An 18,136-nucleotide genomic window follows, 5' to 3' on the forward strand; every position below is an offset into this window, starting at 1 on the left:
AAAGTTTAAAAAAAAGACTAAAGTTAGAGTAAGAGGCAGAAGTGAAACTCTTCTCCATGCATGATATTAGCCATTCAGAAACATCTATATGAATCTGACTTGCATAAAGGAGCCTATGCATGTATATTGCATTATTGTGCATTCAAAATCTCAATATTATACACAAAGATATCATTGTAAAGATGTCACACACACCCAATCTCATGGCAACACCTAAGTAACCAAATCTTCACAAAGTACAGTATTGAAATGCAAATATTGTGATGGTGTTAGTTTTTTGTTGCTATCATGGGCATGCCCAATAAAAAAGGAAGGGATGATTTCTTCTAGCACATGGTTCAGGGGAATTAGTCCATAGTCACTTGTCCAGGATATGGTGGTGGTAGGAACATTTGGAAGAGGAAATTCTTCACTTAATATGTGTGTGTGAGTCTGGACATGTGAATGCAGGTGTCTGAGGAGTCCCAAAGATCATTGTGGATCTCCTGAAGTTCTAGGCCATTATAAGCATCTGGATATGGACTCTAGGGATTGAATTTAGGTTCTCAAGAGCAGTTCTCGATGTTGACAGCTGAGCCATCTCTCCAGTCACCTCAAAGATTTAAATTCAAGTTTCTTCTGAAACCCAAAACCGAGCTTAGCTATGAGCCCAGATAAAAACAAGTTACGGCCGGGCGGTGGTGGCGCACGCCTTTAATCCCAGCACTCGGGAGGCAGAGGCAGGTGGATCTCTGTGAGTTCGAGACCAGGCTGGACTGACAGCCTCCAAAATAATACAGAGAAACCCTGTCTCATAAAAACAAGTTACGTCTTCCAACATTCAAAGGCACAATAAATATTCCTGTTACACAAGGATGAATAGGGGAAGGATTCCAAGGTATACTTCCCAAGTCTCATCTCTTTGTATACTAACCATGTAGATGTAGCTGTATGACTCTCAATTGTATACAGAGACCTATACATACAGAGAAGACTTCTGTTGTTCATTGAGAATCATGCATTTGGATTGGACCAAAGCATGACCAAAATTCATCTTAGAAAGCATTAAACCTTGTAGCACCATATCCATCTGGGGTATACAGCAGGGCTTGGGCAAGCTTTTGTAGTCTACATGCCTCTCTCTTAGGCTGGTTCCAGTCAGTGTAGCTTTCTTTAGCAAATATTCCACCTTTCTAGAATCTCCAGCACTCTGGGGTCCCCACTGCAGCTTGAGGTTCACATTCACAGCTTCCTGTATTACCTTCCTGTGCCCTGAGGCCTTCCTTTGAAATCTTGGGTGGAATCCCCCATGACCGCATTGCTTTTGCATCCTATGAGCCTGCAAAACTAGTATCATATGGAAAATGCCAAGCTCATTTGCCCAGATCCAGACCCTTTGGGTTATAGTAACATTACCCTCAGTTTCTGGATAGCTGGACCTTAGAAAAGTATTTCTTCAGATGGCCCTATACCTTTGTGGTTCTGCAGTGATCTCGGGGGACAGTCAAAATGGGTTACAGTTTTACACCTGAGTTCATGATGGATAGAGTTAACCAATTCCTGAAATCCCCTGAAGGCATCTTTCACCATCCCAGTGCAAATTGCAAGATCTCTTTTCATTTTGTTGGTGCTTTTGTTTGTTTTTGAGATGGTCTCACCAGGCAGTGGTGGCGCACACCTTTAATCCAAGCACTTGGGAGGCAGAGGCAGATGCATCTCAGGGTTCAAGGTCAACCGGGTCTACAGAGCAAGTTCTAGGAGAGCTAGGACTACACAGAGAAATCCAACATGGAAAAACAGAGAGAAGGGGGGGGAGGAAAGCTGAAACAGGATGATCAGGAACGTTAGACAAGGCTGGGCTACACATACTTCTGGGTTATTCTGAACTACAAAGTAACCCCTCCCCTACAAAAAAGGCCAAACCTGCCAAAGCTGTCACTTACTGCAATGCTTGTGCTTCCTCTGCTCACTAGCGTTTATACCTCCATCACCAAACATTTGACAGAAACAACTTTAACATGGAAGGATGTATTTTGGCTCATGGTTTTAAAGACTTCTGTACATGGTTTCCTGGGCTCCTGCATGCAAAGGCATGTGGGAGGAGGGGGCAGGAGTCTACACAGCCTCAAGGATACGCCATCATTGACCTCCCTCCTGCAACAGGTCACCTTCCTACCTTTCACCACTTCCTAATACCCCAGTAATACCATTGCTATACATCTGTCACACATTAGGCCACAGGCCAAGCTTAGATGGCAACCTCAGACGGCATTTTTCAGGCACTGTCCACCTTTCAGTAGAGAGAAAGTCTCTGTCCTGGATATCATCCAGATAAGATAGGCTGGTTGGCCAAAGAACCCCAGGGATTCATCTGTTTCTGCCTCCCCAATTATGGGTTTACCAGCATACCCCAACATGTCCCAGTTTTTTTGCTTGTTGATTATTTTTTAGACTGGTTTTCCTATGTAGCCTTGACTGGTCTAGAACTCACTCCTACCTCAAACTCATAGTGCTAGAATTAAGGTGTGTGCCCCCACACCTAGCTCATACTCATCTTTTTATGTGGGTTCTGGGAACCGAAGTGAAGCTCTCATGCTTTCACGGCAGCTTCTAAGCCATCTTCCCAACCCTCAAAATGCTGTTGTAAATAAATATTTCAAAAATACTCTCATCCAACCTAATCACACATGTGGTTTTTTCCCCTCCTCCTAAAGGATCCCAGATATTCAAAGAATATTAAATGAGGTCATAAGGCAATAGAAGAATCAACTGACCTGGTGGCTCAGGTTGGTAGCCACAACTACTCAGGAGCTTGAGATGGGAGGGTCACAAGTTCAGTGCATGTCTGGGCTGTAGAGTGAGTTGAAGGTAAGCCTGGGTAACTCAGTGAGAACCTATATCAAAGTTTATAAATGTGCAAAGAGAGGGCTGGGTGTGTAGTCCAGTGATATACTGCTCACCTAGCAGGCATGAGGTCTCAGGCATGATCCTCAAACACCTCTCCTGCTCCTCTGACTTTACACTCACTATTTCTCAAACTGAATGTGTTGAGTAGCTTTCCATTGCTGTGATAAAGTACCTGAGTAAGCAAAGGAGGAATTATTCATTTCAGTTGATCATTTCAGAAATTTCAGTTCATGGTGACTAGGCTGTATTGACTTTGAGCCTGTGGGGATAGGAAGGAGGTCATCATGATATAGACGGCATGACAGAGCAAAACTGATCACCTTGCTGAAGCCAGGATGGGCAAGGGCAGAAGCAAGATATAATCTTTGAGAGATTAGGCTCTAGTCTAAACATTTCCATTATCTCCTAACAATTCCTTCAGTTGTCATTGCACTAAGGGATTAATCCACTAATAAGATCAGAATGCTTATGATATGACCCCAGGTTCAACTTCTGGCTCCTGTTATATTGCTGCATTGGGGACCAGGCCTTCAACACATGACCTTTGAGGGTCATTTCCTATCCAAACCATGAGCAATAAGGAAAAGGAACTTCCATATATTTATATTTCTTAAGATTTTAAAACTCAGTCTATTGGTTAGAGTATTCTACCACTTTGTTTCTTGCTGCATCACCTGTAACACATAAAACTGCTTACAAAACTACTTATGATGAAAACCTCTGAAATCATGCCAAAGGTTCAATATGTACAGTGCAAGCATATGTAATTAAAACAAAAGCAGTTATTTAATTTCTAAATTCCTATATTGTTCATCTCTACTTATCTTTTGAACCTTGTACTCATATTCTTGGTACTGTTGGTGGACAAGAATGGGATTCTTGATACAAAAACATATATAAATCTAAATCAAATCAAATAATTTGAGGCTAACTCAAAAAAAATGCAGAACTTTCCAAATTAGTCTTCTGGAAAGTTCAGTTAAAATAGAGGGCATCTACCAATTGGGAAAGGGTCTAAAAGTCAAGGAATCCATAGGAAGAGACTGTAACCATGAAGTACTGAAAAGCTCAAAGGCCAGTAATCCAGTTAGAAGTTATAGACTGTTGCTGAGTTCCCCTGAAATGTTAGAGTCTAGAACTATCTCCTTCCAACCTTCAAAGATAACATACAACTAACGTACATGTTTGCGGGCTTCTAGGTTTTACTTCCCTTCTATCTTTACAACCCGTGTCTTTTTTCCTGGGGTTGTTTTGATATAAACGAACAGACATGATACATTAAAATATTTCAGGCTAAGCATGGTGGCGCATGCCTGAAATCATAGCACTTAGGAAGCCCAGGCACAAAGGTTGGAAATTCAAGATCAGCCTAGGGCTACATCACATCTCAGACACTCTCCTCTGCAATGAAGAAATACTTCTAGTTCAAAGCCAGCCTGAGGCTACAGGATATCTCAAGCACTGTTTTTGCCATAGAGGAAAATCCATTAATACAAGGCTAATCTGGATTACTTCTATCTTTTCAATTTAGCCTGTGGTACATAGCAAGACCTTGTCTTCAAAAGCTTCAGTCTCAGGTTTTCTGTTAGGTCACTTGAGAAAATGTTCCTACTTTTTCTTTATTTTTTAAACTTTTACATAAATGAGTGTTTGCCTGTGTATGTATATATATGTGTGTGTGTATGCGCATATATATGTATATATATGCATCACATGTGTGCCTGGTGTTAGTGGAGGCTAGAAGGTGTCCGATCTCCAGAACTGGAGTTACAAATGGTTGTGATCTGCCATGTGAGTGCTGGGAACTGAATCCAGGTCCTCTGCAAGAGCAGCCATTTCATGGCTAAGCCATCTGTCTAGTGTGCCTCCCTCCCTGTCTTCATGGGAAAAGCTTCACAATCATCTAGTTCACAGAGGCTTCTGATGGAGGAAAAAAAAGGCCTGCTGTAAACCATTTCAAACAGTTGTATCTGGGAGAATACCTACAGGAGCCAAGCTACAGGAGTAATAATTCAGCAGTACACAGCTGTCATTGTTGTGTAGCTTCCTCATGATGTCCACAGAGTATTCAAAGTGGCTGGCTGCTTGGCTGGCTGCACCAGAGAGGGGATATCTGTTAATTAGGCAATCAACCCTCACCTCCCATTGCAGCTAATAGGAAAACAACATAAAAAGGAATAGTTAAAATCAAGATTTATTATCACCATTATCATTGACTTAATAGTATTTAGCAGTCTTTTAACAAGACTTCACTTCTGTTCTAGACCCACAGGGAAATGTGTCTCAAGATTATTGCTGATGTTAATGTGATTGCTTGATAGTAACTAATGAAAAGTGTCAACATTTGGAAGACTTGCTTAATTCAGTAACTCATTCTTCAAATGACCAATGGGTATTACAAAATCATGCATAGTAAATATGTATTTAGATTTACAACTAAAATCAGTCAATTCTAAAGTATGAAATGTTCTCTTAAATTTCAAATTCCTGAGACAGGTATAGTGGTGCATGCCTTTAATCCCAGAATTAGGATGGTGAACTCTGTGAGTTTGAGACCAGCCTGATCTACAGAGTTCCAGGACAACCAGAGCTGCAGTGAGATCCTGAAAAAAATCCAGATTTCAAAATTGGAAATAACTATTACAAAAAAGAAAAACCAGCACTTGTGCCTGCTTCATCAAAAAATAACCAGGACTGGGGACATGGCTCAGCTGGGGAAGTGCTTGCCAGGCAAGGATAAGGATCTCAGTCTCAATTTGGATCCCCAGAACCCACATAAAGACTGGGCCTGAAGTGTACCTATAATCCCAGGGCTGGGGAGGCTAAGATTGGCAAAACCCTGACACTTGCTGGCTAGCCAGTCTAACCAATAATCCAGCTCCAGGTTCAGGGAAAGATACTATCTCAAAAAATAAGGTACAGAGCCCCCCCCCCCCCCTTTTTCCCTTTGAGGAAGACCTGTCATTAACCTCTGACCTCCACATACAAATACACACACACTCACACCTACATATATATGTGTGTATACATATATATGTGCACAGATGACTGTGATCACCTGGAAAAGCTACTAAAAATACTTCTGTTTGCCTACTACTGTGCCACAAACATTCTTCGTGTATTTTAGCCAATAAAGCACACACAGCTCTGTCTGTGTCCAGGATGTCTAGAGACCAACAAGTTTGAGAACAGATGCACTGCACTGCTTAGCTGACACATTCAGAATACTGAATTCCACAGCATCGGGCTGGGAAAAGTGTGAAAGCATAAAGAACCGAGTTCAAATCCCAGCACCCATGTATAAAGCCGGGCATGTCGGTATGAACCCATAATCCCAAACTGGGGAACAGAGGCATGAGGCTTTGCTGGCTATCCAATCTCAACTAAATCAATGAGCTCCAAACTCAATGAGATATCCTCTCTGAAAAACTAAGAGGGAGGGGACTGGCGAAATGGCTCAGTGGGTAAAGGCACTAGCCACAAGCATGAAGACACGAGCTTGTTAGGACTCACATGGTGGAAGGACTTTCTTAACGATGCTCTAACCTCCATGAGAGCATTGTGGTATGCCCACGCCCACTCACACAAATAAACAAACCTGTAATATTTAAAATGCTAACTTTAAAAAAAGCAAGAGAGGAAGACATCATGCACCTGAACACATGCACGTACATAATGCACACGGTACACATACACTACCAAAAATGATTTGGTGTAATACATGAACTTTTCCCCAATTACATCATATCTCATAATTTTTAAACATTTACACAAACCTCATATAACCTGGAGTGAGAGACTGCTAACATTAACCTTGCTTCACTAAAATTATTAAGAATGGATCCACATGATGGTTTAATGATTATCAAATCAATTCAGCCCAAACTCTGGTTCCCCAACCTGCCCTACTTTCATTTAACGTTGCTGAACAATGTATTTCGCATTGCAAAGCACCTGCTACAAAGGTACAGAATTTTCCTTCTGAAGTAGTATGTTGAGGAAGCAGGGGTATATCTTCCAAACTAACATATTAGCAATGATTTCTCGTTTTTGCTTAATTTTTATCAAGTTCAATTAGAGCTTCATTCCAACCTCTTGGTCTGATTTTAAAGGGCAGAACATTAGGCAGTGCCTTAAGGCGCTCCTGTGAAAAAAACCTGCATTCGCCAGGGCTCCCGTCTCAAGGCGTCTGACATCATCACGCACACCCACCCAGGCGACGTCATGGGCCCGCCTTGCCGCCCCCTGATTGGCGAGCCCGAGTATGGTCGAAGGTGCCATTGGCTGGCGGTCGGTTGGGTCGCACCATCCTCTAGACACCTTCCCCGGGAGAAAAGCTTTCCTTTCGCGAGGCAGCTAGGCGTGCTTTGCGCTAGGAGTCGCCAACACCCTCGACCGCGGCCTAGTTCCGCAGCCACTCAGCGAAACCTCCAGATCGTTTTCCGTAGCAAAGTGCTAGGGAGGTGGCACCACCGCGCGCCAGCCTGGCGCGGCCAAGGACGTCAGGCTTACTCTAGTGGCAATTGGCTGAGAGCATGTGGCGTGGAGGGGAGCTGGCGCGACTGATTGGACATGCTTTTAGGGGGCGTGGTCTGAAGGCGTGGCTTCCTGCGAAGAGCGTTGAAATACGGCGCGTCTCAGGACCTCACCGGATTTCTTGTTGGCATCTCTGGTAAGCCTGGTTTCGGTGAGGGGTGGCGCGCGGGTTAGCAGGAGCTGACATGGTTTCGCAGCTCGGCTCTCCATGGTGGGTCTTCGACGTTCGGGCCGCCTGGTACTGTTTCCCTCGGTCTAGGCATCGATCCCCTTGGACCGAGTGGGTGGTCCTGGGAAGGGTCGGCTGCATTCCAATGGCAGAGCGTCGGATCCACTGGGCTTTCCGTGGAAACGCCCAAAGGAGTGGTCCAATAGTCCGAGAAATGCTACGGTTCATAGCTTTTGGGGAGCTGAGTTATACAAAGGGAACTGACTTGAGTAGTCTTTGCTCCAGCATGGAGCACCTCACTTGTCTTCATCCAATTAATAATGAATAAGTAGGTCGATTCCGAAACTGCTTTCTTTAATGAAGGACTTGCAGGTGTTGTGGTTGGAAAATATCCACGTACATTATGTTTTGTTTTGTTTGTTTGTTTGCTTGCTTGCTTGTTTTTCGAGACAGGGTTTCGTGTAGCTTTGGAACCTGTCCTGGAACTAGCTCTTGTAGACCAGGCTGGCCTCGAACTCACAGAGATTCGCCTGCCTCTGCCTCACAATTGCTGGGATTCAAGGCTGTGCCACCACCACCGGGCTCCACGTGAGTTTTATACAGAAATGGAGATGCCTCTCATGTAGATCTTTTTCTTGAGTTAGATGATGTGTATTTTCCACACCTTATCTTTCAATGGGTTTTTTTAAAATGCCATTTTATCCTTTAATCATAAAGTTGATTCTTAATATCCTGGTATGAGTTAAAGACGCTATTTTAAAGACTTTAGTAATTCCACAAGAATGAAATCTATCTTAGGATTTTAAATTAGCCTATGAACGTTGTAAATATATCCTGTGAATTGACTCCACTTTTACTTCTTACAGTGCTTGTCCTTTCATGTAATCGTTAAGCTCGCTTCTGTTTATTTGATATACAGTATTTTAGACTCATTATCATCCATAATGTCCTCCTTCCCCCTAATTAGTTTATTCTGTATTCTAGTTTTACAAAGTTATATTAGGTAGCCGTTCGGTGATAATGTTTCAACTGCAGGATTCTGTGTATTCGAAAACAGAGCACATAGACTCTTCTAAATAAATTGTGTGGAAAAAGTTACTTAAAAAAAAACAACTGGGAAAATGTGTATGGTGTAAGCGGTGCAGGGCTCTGACAGAAAGGGACTCTAGCACTCTGGAGTCACAGAATAATGAGTGTTACAGCTGAGTCAAAGGGGTACCACAGGTCACACTAATCGTAGCAGCTCCAGGGAGGGCTTCCCCAGTGTAACAGTCCTGCTCCAGCAGGGAGGGCTTCCCCAGCAAATTGTTACAGTTTGGCTCTTGTCTACCAGAGTGTAACAATTCCACTTTGCTAGGGAAACGTTTCCCCGGTGAAGTGTTAGAGGACCCCTCCTGGCTCCAGTGAACAGTTGTTACTTCTCTCCTCCCCTCCATACTGGCAGAGGCCAGCTGGACAGCCACAAGCTGAACAGGCACCGGACTTCTTAGAGGCAGAGTTTTTCCAGGGACATTTCAAGGGTGGGAATTGGTCAGATTTCAATCCCAGCACTCTGGCTAGATCTCGTGCTCAGGGATTGGTTGGTTTTCTGCACAGGTTCAGATTAGGCTCTGGTTTCAGGGCCAAAGTGTGTTTCTTTCACTGGTCCTTTTTAGCCTTTTGGCTCTAATTTTAGGGTCAGGGTGTATTCCTTTCACTGACTTTGATTCTGGGGACAAAGTGTGTTTCTTTGGCACTAGTTTCAGAGTCAGGGTGTGTTTCTTTGCCTGGCCTTTTTCCCTACACAAGGTACTCTTACAAAGATTAGAAAACTTAGAAACTGCTGGATGTGCAAAAGATGTTAAGATACCGAAAGTGGTCTAAATTTACACCTAAGGGATAGAGTTCAGAAAATGAAGTGTCTGCACTAAGGTTGGGATTGTAATTTTTTTCTGGAGAAAAAATTAAAACATTTTGTGACATGGGGATTAAGTGAAGTTTAGATTTTGGTGTCCATAAAATTAAAGACTGTTTGGAACATAGCTGCACCTAGTTTCACATTGTCTAGGTTAGGCATCGCCCAGCTCTTGCACTTATAAAGGCAGAATTGGCACTATACTAAATCATTGCTTAAAAATAATGCCAGGAACTGCTCTAAGGCATCCACTTGAACATAGTGAATAAAGTTTTTGCATCTTCATCAAAAATATTATCTATATACTGCCCTTAGAAGAATTGACAAAATAGTTGCATAAATCTAGTCCAGGTTGATTGAATAAAATCTTACTGGAACATTGTTTATATGCCATGGTTAAAGGTGTGCACCACCATATGGATTTCAATAAACATTGGTGTGTGCTAAGGAAGTGAATGGCAAAAATACTGGGGATGACCATGAGAACACAAAGAATCCAGAGACTGTTGTGGAAAACTAGGATGAAAAGTTAGATTGGAGCCAGATCACACGTAGAAAAATACATAAAGAAATACACAAAGGGAGAAGAGTTGGCTTCCCAATGCTACAAGAGGTATGGGGTAGGGGGGGGGGAGACTGAGAGTAACGTGTAAAAACTTAAAATTTTAAAAAATGAGCGAAAAGAAAAAGAGGTATCAGTGAAATAATTTGAATAGAACATTGAGTTGCGGGCTGGAGAGATGGCTCAGAGGTTAAGAGCACTGGCTGCTTGCTCTTCCAGAGGTCCTGAGTTCAATTCCCAGCAACCACATGGTGGCTCACAACCCATCTGCAATTCAATCTGGTGCTCTCTTCTGGCATGTAGACAGAACACTGTATATGTAATAAATAAATAAATCTTAAAAAAAAAGAACATTGAGTTGCCATTTTAGAGCAACTGTTATAAAATGCTAGTTGCAATTGTCTACAGGAGAAATGATGATCAAGTTTAGGATTGAGTGGCCAGTGGCATCCTTGGAGAAGCCCAAGTGGTGAGGCTGCAGATGGGAACAGTAAGCTTACTTATAAGCTTAATGGATGAGCTAGTTCCTCAGCTCAAGTCTGATATGCTCCCCTACTACATTTTTATTCCATTTAGAATATTCTAATATGATGGCCTTTCTCAATGTTAGTGTTCTAGGTCAGACCAGACATCCTGTTACAATGCCTGAAATAAATACCAGCCATCTCGATGAACAACAGGTTCAACTTCTGGCAGAGATGTGTATTCTTATTGATGAAAATGACAATAAAATTGGGGCTGACACCAAGAAAAATTGTCACCTGAATGAAAACATTGACAAAGGTACTGTCTTAAAATATGTTTGATATAAGGTGATTTGTCTAGACATTTCCAGTTGGCTGAGAAAAATAATGGGATAAAAAGAATGCTTTTGCTTTTGGGGGTTAGGAGGTTTTCACTTTGTAGCTCAGGCTGGCAACTCTACAGAAATCTGCCTTCTAAGTGCTGAGAGATCCATTTCTTAATGGTATTTTACATTTCATTCCAGTTAAACAGTGCAGTAGTAAAGTCTACCTTGCTATCTCTTCTGTAATATTTCTTTTTATTTTTTCCTTATGTGGAAGGGAAAAGAGAGAGAGAGATGGAAAGAGAGAAAGTGACCTGCTTCCCCAGAGAAAGGCAGAAAGAGCTCCTGTAGTATTTCTTTCCACTTTGTGTATTTTACTAAGCTGCTTCAGAATTATTCGAGGCTCTTAAAGAAGGAACAGACTATTAAAATGATACTCAAGCTTGTCTTTCTGAAAACTATAGAGAGAAGTAGTTATTGAAGGAAAACATGAACACACACCCCACAAAACAGGAGACTAAATGACCTGGGGTTCACTATTCCTAAAAGAACATTTGGCCTGCCTCAGAGCTGTCGACAATGCCATTCGTTTTACTTGGTGACTGAGTCTTGCTGGTTTTGCTGGAATTATTCTCATTATCAACCATACAGAAATTCCTGTTAGAAGACTAGAAAATAGCAGAACTGTCAGCAAGGTGCTAGTCATATTCTCAACTGCAAGGGGGAAATCTGAACAAATAACTAGCATTTTTTGACCATTCATACTTATTTTGCTTTTAGGATTATTACATCGAGCTTTTAGTGTCTTCTTGTTTAATACTGAAAATAAGCTCCTGTTACAGCAGAGATCAGATGCTAAAATTACCTTTCCAGGTTAGTATGCTTAAAGCACAACATAGATTCTACTGGGGACTATATTAATCTGATTGAACTTCTTGGAGCCAAGGTCCAAAAGGAATAGCTTGGTAAATGGCTTCATTTATATCTTACATTAAATAAGCCTATCCAATGAATAAAACCTTAATATCTGAATTATCTCTGTTTTGATCTTTCTGGTTTTGTTTCTCTTTGTAACAGCCCTGAAACTCTCTTTGTAGACCAGGGTGGCCTCAAAACTCACAGAGGTCCACCCACCTCCACCTCCCAAGTGCTGGGATTAAAGGTGTGGACTACCAGCACCCAGTGATCTTCTTGGCTTAAAAAAGCATTAAAATTTATCTGTAACTGTCTTTTAGAAAATAATACTGGAAGTGAATTATAACTGACTTAAAACTCTGTTTACCTGATTACTTATAGAACTATTCCAAGATCTTTCAGACCTGATTTGAAGAAAAGTCCATCTTTGTTCATATTAATATTTTCCAGGTTGTTTCACCAATAGTTGCTGTAGTCATCCATTAAGTAATCCAGGAGAGCTTGAAGAAAACGATGCCATTGGTGTAAAACGAGCTGCACGGAGGCGCTTAAAAGCTGAATTGGGAATACCCTTAGAAGAGGTAATCAGTCTTATTAGATAGCCTACAACCTAAATCTAAGTCAGGATGATAAGGTATAAACTAATGACCAGAAGGAAATTTTCAGCAATGTTTTGAGTGGAACCTGGAGTTTTGTACATTCCTGGCAGGTACTCCTCCACTAAGTTACAGTTCCAGGCCAAGAATTTTGTTTTGAGACAGAGTTTCACTATATAGCCCAAGCTAACCTTAAAATCTTGATTCTCCTGTTTCGGTCTCCCAATTGCTGTAATTACAATAATACATGGTCTGTGCTTTATAACTGCCAGATTTACAGAGTTAGCCCTTCAATAAGGAACATTACTTACAATTTTTGGGAGGGTGGGGGTGGGGCATCTGTGGGTTCCTGGTCCTACTGTAGACAGGGTATGTGTTGAGGATCATGGCACTTGTTACCCTCGAAGGCTGTGTGACTGCCCCTGGTCTGGGTTGCCAACTGGGGCCATGTTGGAGTCCAGAACTCCACTGCTGCTGATCCCATGCTGATCTGGGAGGCCTGTGCTGCTTCCTAGGGCCATGGTAACATCTGGGCTCAAGCTGCTGCTGCTGACCATGTCTGGGTCTGTGGTCCTCTCAGAGCTGACATCTGTGTTGATGTCCATTGCCAGTGCTACCACAGGGGCTGGTATTACCTATATTTTTCTTGTTTTTTTTTAAGATTCATTTATTTAATCATTATATGTACAGTACTATGCCTGCAGGACAGAAGAGGGCATCACATTTCATTATAGATGGTTGTGAGCCACCATGTGTGTGCTAGAAATTGAACTCAGAACCTCTGGAAGAACAGCCAGTGCTCTTAACTGCTGAGTGATCTCTCCAGCCCCTTGTTTTGGTTTTTTGAAACAGCGTCTTGATATATAGCTCATACTGGTTTCCAATAAACCATATGCTTATTTTTGCCTCCTAAATGCTGGGATTATTGCTATGCTTTCCAAACCCAGCCAAATTTTTGTTTCTCCTCCTTAAAAAAAAAAAAAAAAAAACGTTTTATTTTATGGTTTGCCTACATTGATGTGCACCACAGGTGCTAGAAGAGACCAGAAAGAGGGTGTTAGATCCCCAGACACTGGAGTAGAAAATGGCTGTGAGCCTCCATATGGGTGCTGGAAGTGAACCTGAATCTTCTGAAGAGTAGGTAGTACTCTTAACTGCCGAACTATTGCTCCAGCCTTTTAAAAAAATGATACCTATTTTTATTTTATGAGTGTTTTTCCTGTGCGTATGATTGTGTGACATGTGTGTCAGTGCAGGAGGAGGCTAAAAGAGAGAGTTGAGTCCCTTGGAACTAGAGTTATGGCTGGTTCTGGTGTTACCTGCCATGTTGGTGCTAGGACTCAAACCTGAGCCCTATGTAAGAAGAACACAACAATACTCTTACTGCTGAGCTATGTCTCCAGCCTCCCTCTTTCTGAGATATGATAGATCTCATGTTAACTGAAGATGACCATGATGGTCCGCCTGCCTTCAGTTTGCTGATGCTGAGAATACAAGTATGCACCATCATACCTAGTTTATGTGGTGCTAAGGATGGAACACAACTCTTCACCCATGTTAGGCAAGCCCTTACTCAGCAGGCTGAGGTAGTTGGTTCTCTGAGTTGCAGACCAGACTTATGTACACAGAAGTTCCAAGCTAGCCAGTGCTACTTGGGGAGACCTTGCCTTAAAAATAAATACATATTTTTTTTTAGGGAACAATTCCAAGGAAGGAAAAAGTTATTTCAATTCACTTAGATTTGTGGTTCGTGTTCCTAAGGATGCCCTAAGGTGGCATTCATCTCTGATTTGATCAATTATAATAGCCATCATATAGACTGGTATATCAATATACCAAAACTAGGACAGTGATTTTAAGAAACCAAAATTTAGGTCTAGCTAGCCTGGAGCTCACTTTGTAGACCAAGCTATCCTTGAGCTCCTAGAGATCTACCTTCCTCAGCTTCTAGCCAGCATGTCTTACTAAATTGTCCTCTAAAAGACAAAATGTCTTATGTCTAATTGAAATAGTAATGTTTTTCTGTGATAGCAACTTTAAAATATGAATGCAGTCTATTTTGAGTAACTATTTTATATTGAGTAATATTCTAGTTTGAGTAACAATATTTTGAAAGAAAATGAACTTGTGTTTGGTCTCAGGAATTGAAAAAATAGTTTCAAAAGCTCTGATTATAAAACGGTGCTGCTGCCATTCAAGATATTGTTAGAGGGATAGAGAGAAGGCTCAGTGTTAAGAGCACTAGTTGCTCCTCCAGAGGAGACATGTTTCATACTCAACACCAATATGGCAGCTTATAACCCTTTGTAAATCCAGTTCCAGGAGATCACCTGCCCTTCTCTGATCATCCAGGGCACCAAAGCAGTGCACAGACATACATGCAGACAAAACACTCATACACAAAAAATTAATTTAAAAACCAAGATATGAAAGGCTGAAGAGATGGGTTAGTGGTTAAGAGCACTAGCTGCACTTCTAGAAGACCCATGTTCAATTCCCAAGACCCACATGGCAGCTTACATTTGTCTATAATTCAGTTCCAGGGAATCTGACACCCTCACACCAATGCACATAAAATTAAATAAATTATTTAAGAAAAAATAACAAAAAAGATACTCTTGAAATGGGTTGATTTGAGATTATCTTTTGTGATTATTCAGTTTTTCATTTCTTTCGTTTGTTGAAACTCTGTATCCCTGGCTAACTTGGCACTTGCTGTGTAGATCAGACTGGCCCCAGAACCACCTCCCTCTGCCTCCTGAGTACTGGAATTAAAGGTGTGCAACACTATGCCTGACCTCATTGATTATCATTAATTGAGCTTTCTTTTTATGTTGTAGGTTGATCCAAATGAAATGCATTATCTAACACGAATTTACTACAAAGCCCAATCTGATGGCATCTGGGGTGAACATGAAATTGATTATATTTTGTTTCTGAGGAAGAACGTAACCTTGAATCCAGATCCCAATGAGATTAAAAGCTATTGCTATGTATCAAAAGAAGAACTCAAAGAACTTATGAAGAAAGCAGCCAGTGGTGAAGTTAAGTTAACTCCGTGGTTTAAAATTATTGTAGACACTTTTCTCTTTAAATGGTGGGATAACTTAAACCATTTGAGTCAGTTTGTTGATCACGAGAAAATACACAGAATGTGAATGTGTAAATGAATTGAAATTTTTTTCTGCCTAGTAAGGATGTCTTGTTGTTTTCTTCTGAGCTGGGCTTCCTTGTATGATACATAGGTATTTTACAACCAGAATTTGTTTGGGAAAAACTTAAACTTTTATAGTATATATGCACTGATATTTATAAAAGACATTTATGAGAGGTTATTGCAAAATCATACCACAAATAAAACTTAATTTAGCCTATCCAAATACATGACTATGACAAGATTGAAGAAGTAAGTAGGATTCTTCATTCTTTACATTTTGACAAACATCTTCAGAATACTTTGCTATTTGCCAAGTGTTCTTTATATCGTTAAGTTTTTTCATTGGCCAGAAAAATGAGCAAAAGAGACTGCTTAGCTACTTCAAAACAGCCCTAATAGATTAAATGGTCAAGGCAGGGGATACGCTCAGTGGTACCATGATTGCCTTGTAGGCATGATGAGGTCATGGGTTGTTAAGTCCCTAGTCCTTAAAATAACTAAAGCAATAACAGTTAACAGGTAGAGCAGGGTCAAGGGAGAGTATGTGGTATCTAATCGTCCCTCATGCTTCAGGACCCACTTCATAACCAGAACTCTGGATGCTCAAGTCTTCTACAAGATGAGATTGCACATCTTGTATAAGACCTATGCACATCTTTCATGTTGGATTGCTTGTAGCACTGAATACAGTGTAAATGCTAATGTAAATGACTGTTATACTGTGCTTTGTGGTAAGTAAAAGTCTGCATATTCAGTACACATCAAATATTAATATGCAGTTGGTTTGAACCCTTGGGTAATTGGCCCAAAGATTTGAAAGGCCAGTCCTATATGCTAATTTTTGTCATTTTCCATTGATTTTGTGCTTTAACCATTCTGAGATTGTTTTACTACTTAACTATTACTTTTAGTGGGAATGGCAACTGCTTAACTCTTTTAAATAGTTATTTACCATTTAGCAAAATCTGTCCATAATTGTAGTGGAAGAGATGTTAGTCATAAGGTGGGAGTGAGTTCTTTACAAGAGTTGAGAAAACTTTTAGCACTACCAGGCCTAGGCCTGGATAATCTTGTAGGGGTCTGACCTGGGTTGGATGTTTTAGTAGAATTGTGTACCCTGTACACTCTATCATTTAGCACCCCTTTGCTAAGACAACAACAAAATGTGGGTGGGCTGGGTTTTGAGGCAGGCTTTCTCTGTGTAGCCCTGGCTCTTCTAGAATTTACTCTGTAGACTAGTCTAGCCTTGGGACTTAGGATCCACCTGCCTCTGTCTTCCAAGTGCTTGGATTAAAGGCACGCACCACCATACCCAGCAACAACCCAAATTTTAATGGATGATACAAGTGTCCAATAGGGGTAGAGATACCTCTAGTCAAGAACCACTCACTGTTCTGTAGTCAGGGCTTACTTTAGAGGTGGAAACACGAGGAAATAGTAGTGAGGGAGTTTATAATAATATGATGAATAGGTATATAATGAGATTTTGATGTTATAGAATAGGCATATATTGAGATTGTGTCTTGATTGATGTACTTTTAAAAACTTGCTACAGGTGTGTCAACTTTGAAATCTTCAGATGGCTTTAGACTTAAGTGCTATGTAATAATTTTCTTCTTATAAAAATTTTATAAATTTTAATTTATTGGTAACTCAAAACAGTTTATTTATTTATCTTTGAAGATACAATTATGTAGCAAGTGTTTATTGAAAACTAAAAATAAACTATTTTAATATTGTCTCATTTGTTAATATCTGGATATAAAAGATTAGTCTGCATATTTTATTTTAAGCATGATAAATGCTGTATACCATAAATGTATTAAAATAGTTCTAGTTTTATTTCCTATAAATTAGGGCCTGACTACATACAATTAGTTTCTCAGTAGCTTTATATAGCTACTGGCTATCACTCTGAACAGTGGTCTTCGACTGCAACCTAGGACTCTGTAAGGGCAAGCATTGTTAAATATTACTATATTGCTAGAGTGGACCCAATAAACTCCTTGGCACCAACATCTTTCAAAATAAGGAATTATATATCCCACTCAAAATATAGCTACCTCTGACCATTAGGTCTATAACTTAGTTGTGCTGTTTTGAAGGATTGTTAAGGTTTTTATTTGTTTATTGTGACCCTACTGGATGGAGGTGGGAACAGTGGCTTTCGGAATGGACATGCCTAAAAGGAATCTTAGTGAAAGTTGTCTTTATTCCTATGGAGATGCTGGTTCAATGGGATTCACTCAGTTGGATCAGTCCAATCTACTGGACCTTTACCAGGGGCAAGGAATAGAGCCCTTATGAGATGAGGTATCTAGAATACCTTATAAAGGTTAGTTGTTTTTTAAGATTTTTTGTTTTGTTTTAACCTTAAGGATTCATGTTTTACAGAGTGAATTTGAGCATATTATATTTGTATATGCTGCCAAACAGCTTTCTGCCTTGTGGTTTTCAAAGTCATGTGTGTAGTATATATGCACATGTGTTGGGAGGCTTTTTCAATTTGTCTTCACGTCAGTTTTTTAAGGTAGGTTATCTCACTGAACCTGAAGGTGGGCTGGCTGGCTGTTGAGCTCCCCCATCCATATCCTTTTTGTTGTTTTGTTTTTCGAGACAGGGTTTCTCTATTGC

At 40.7% G+C, this 18,136-nt stretch overlaps 2 protein-coding genes across 3 annotated transcripts in view; one reads left to right on the top strand and one right to left on the bottom strand.

Annotated features, from left to right (window-relative positions):
- Wdr37 (WD repeat domain 37) overlaps positions 1 to 7,232 on the bottom strand; it is a 66,690-nt gene extending 59,458 nt beyond the window's left edge. Inside the window, exon 1 of the mRNA XM_013114649.3 lies at positions 7,099 to 7,232. The gene's annotated coding sequence lies outside the window, so the exon portion shown is untranslated. The remainder of the gene's footprint in view (positions 1 to 7,098) is intronic.
- A 142-nt stretch (positions 7,233 to 7,374) lies between these two features.
- Positions 7,375 to 17,154, top strand: Idi1 (isopentenyl-diphosphate delta isomerase 1). 2 transcript variants are annotated; one of them, XM_005071765.4, is made up of 5 exons: positions 7,375 to 7,558; positions 10,658 to 10,830; positions 11,615 to 11,707; positions 12,200 to 12,330; positions 15,186 to 17,154. In XM_005071765.4, the coding sequence occupies exons 1-5, from the start codon at positions 7,422 to 7,424 to the stop codon at positions 15,501 to 15,503; spliced, it is 852 nt and encodes a 283-aa protein (XP_005071822.1). In that variant the 5' UTR covers positions 7,375 to 7,421; the 3' UTR covers positions 15,504 to 17,154. The 2 variants fall into 2 exon arrangements, with proteins under 2 accessions (XP_005071822.1, XP_021083836.1); XM_021228177.2 differs by lacking the exon at positions 7,375 to 7,558 and adding an exon at positions 7,593 to 7,633.
- The last annotated feature ends 982 nt before the right edge of the window (positions 17,155 to 18,136 follow it).

Source organism: Mesocricetus auratus, unplaced genomic scaffold, assembly GCF_017639785.1.
Source record: "Mesocricetus auratus isolate SY011 unplaced genomic scaffold, BCM_Maur_2.0 Super-Scaffold_100013, whole genome shotgun sequence".
Lineage (NCBI taxonomy): Eukaryota > Metazoa > Chordata > Mammalia > Rodentia > Cricetidae > Mesocricetus > Mesocricetus auratus.

What these genes read in the sequence shown, in the direction of transcription:
- Idi1 (XM_005071765.4), top strand. Translation starts at nt 7,422, where the DNA reads ATGTGGCGTGGAGGGGAGCTGGCGCGACTGATTGGACATGCTTTTAGG. An exon ending in ATTTCTTGTTGGCATCTCTG is followed by an intron (nt 7,559 to 10,657) that starts GTAAGCCTGGTT and finishes TCTCAATGTTAG; the next exon opens with TGTTCTAGGTCAGACCAGAC. An exon ending in TGCTAAAATTACCTTTCCAG is followed by an intron (nt 11,708 to 12,199) that starts GTTAGTATGCTT and finishes AATATTTTCCAG; the next exon opens with GTTGTTTCACCAATAGTTGC.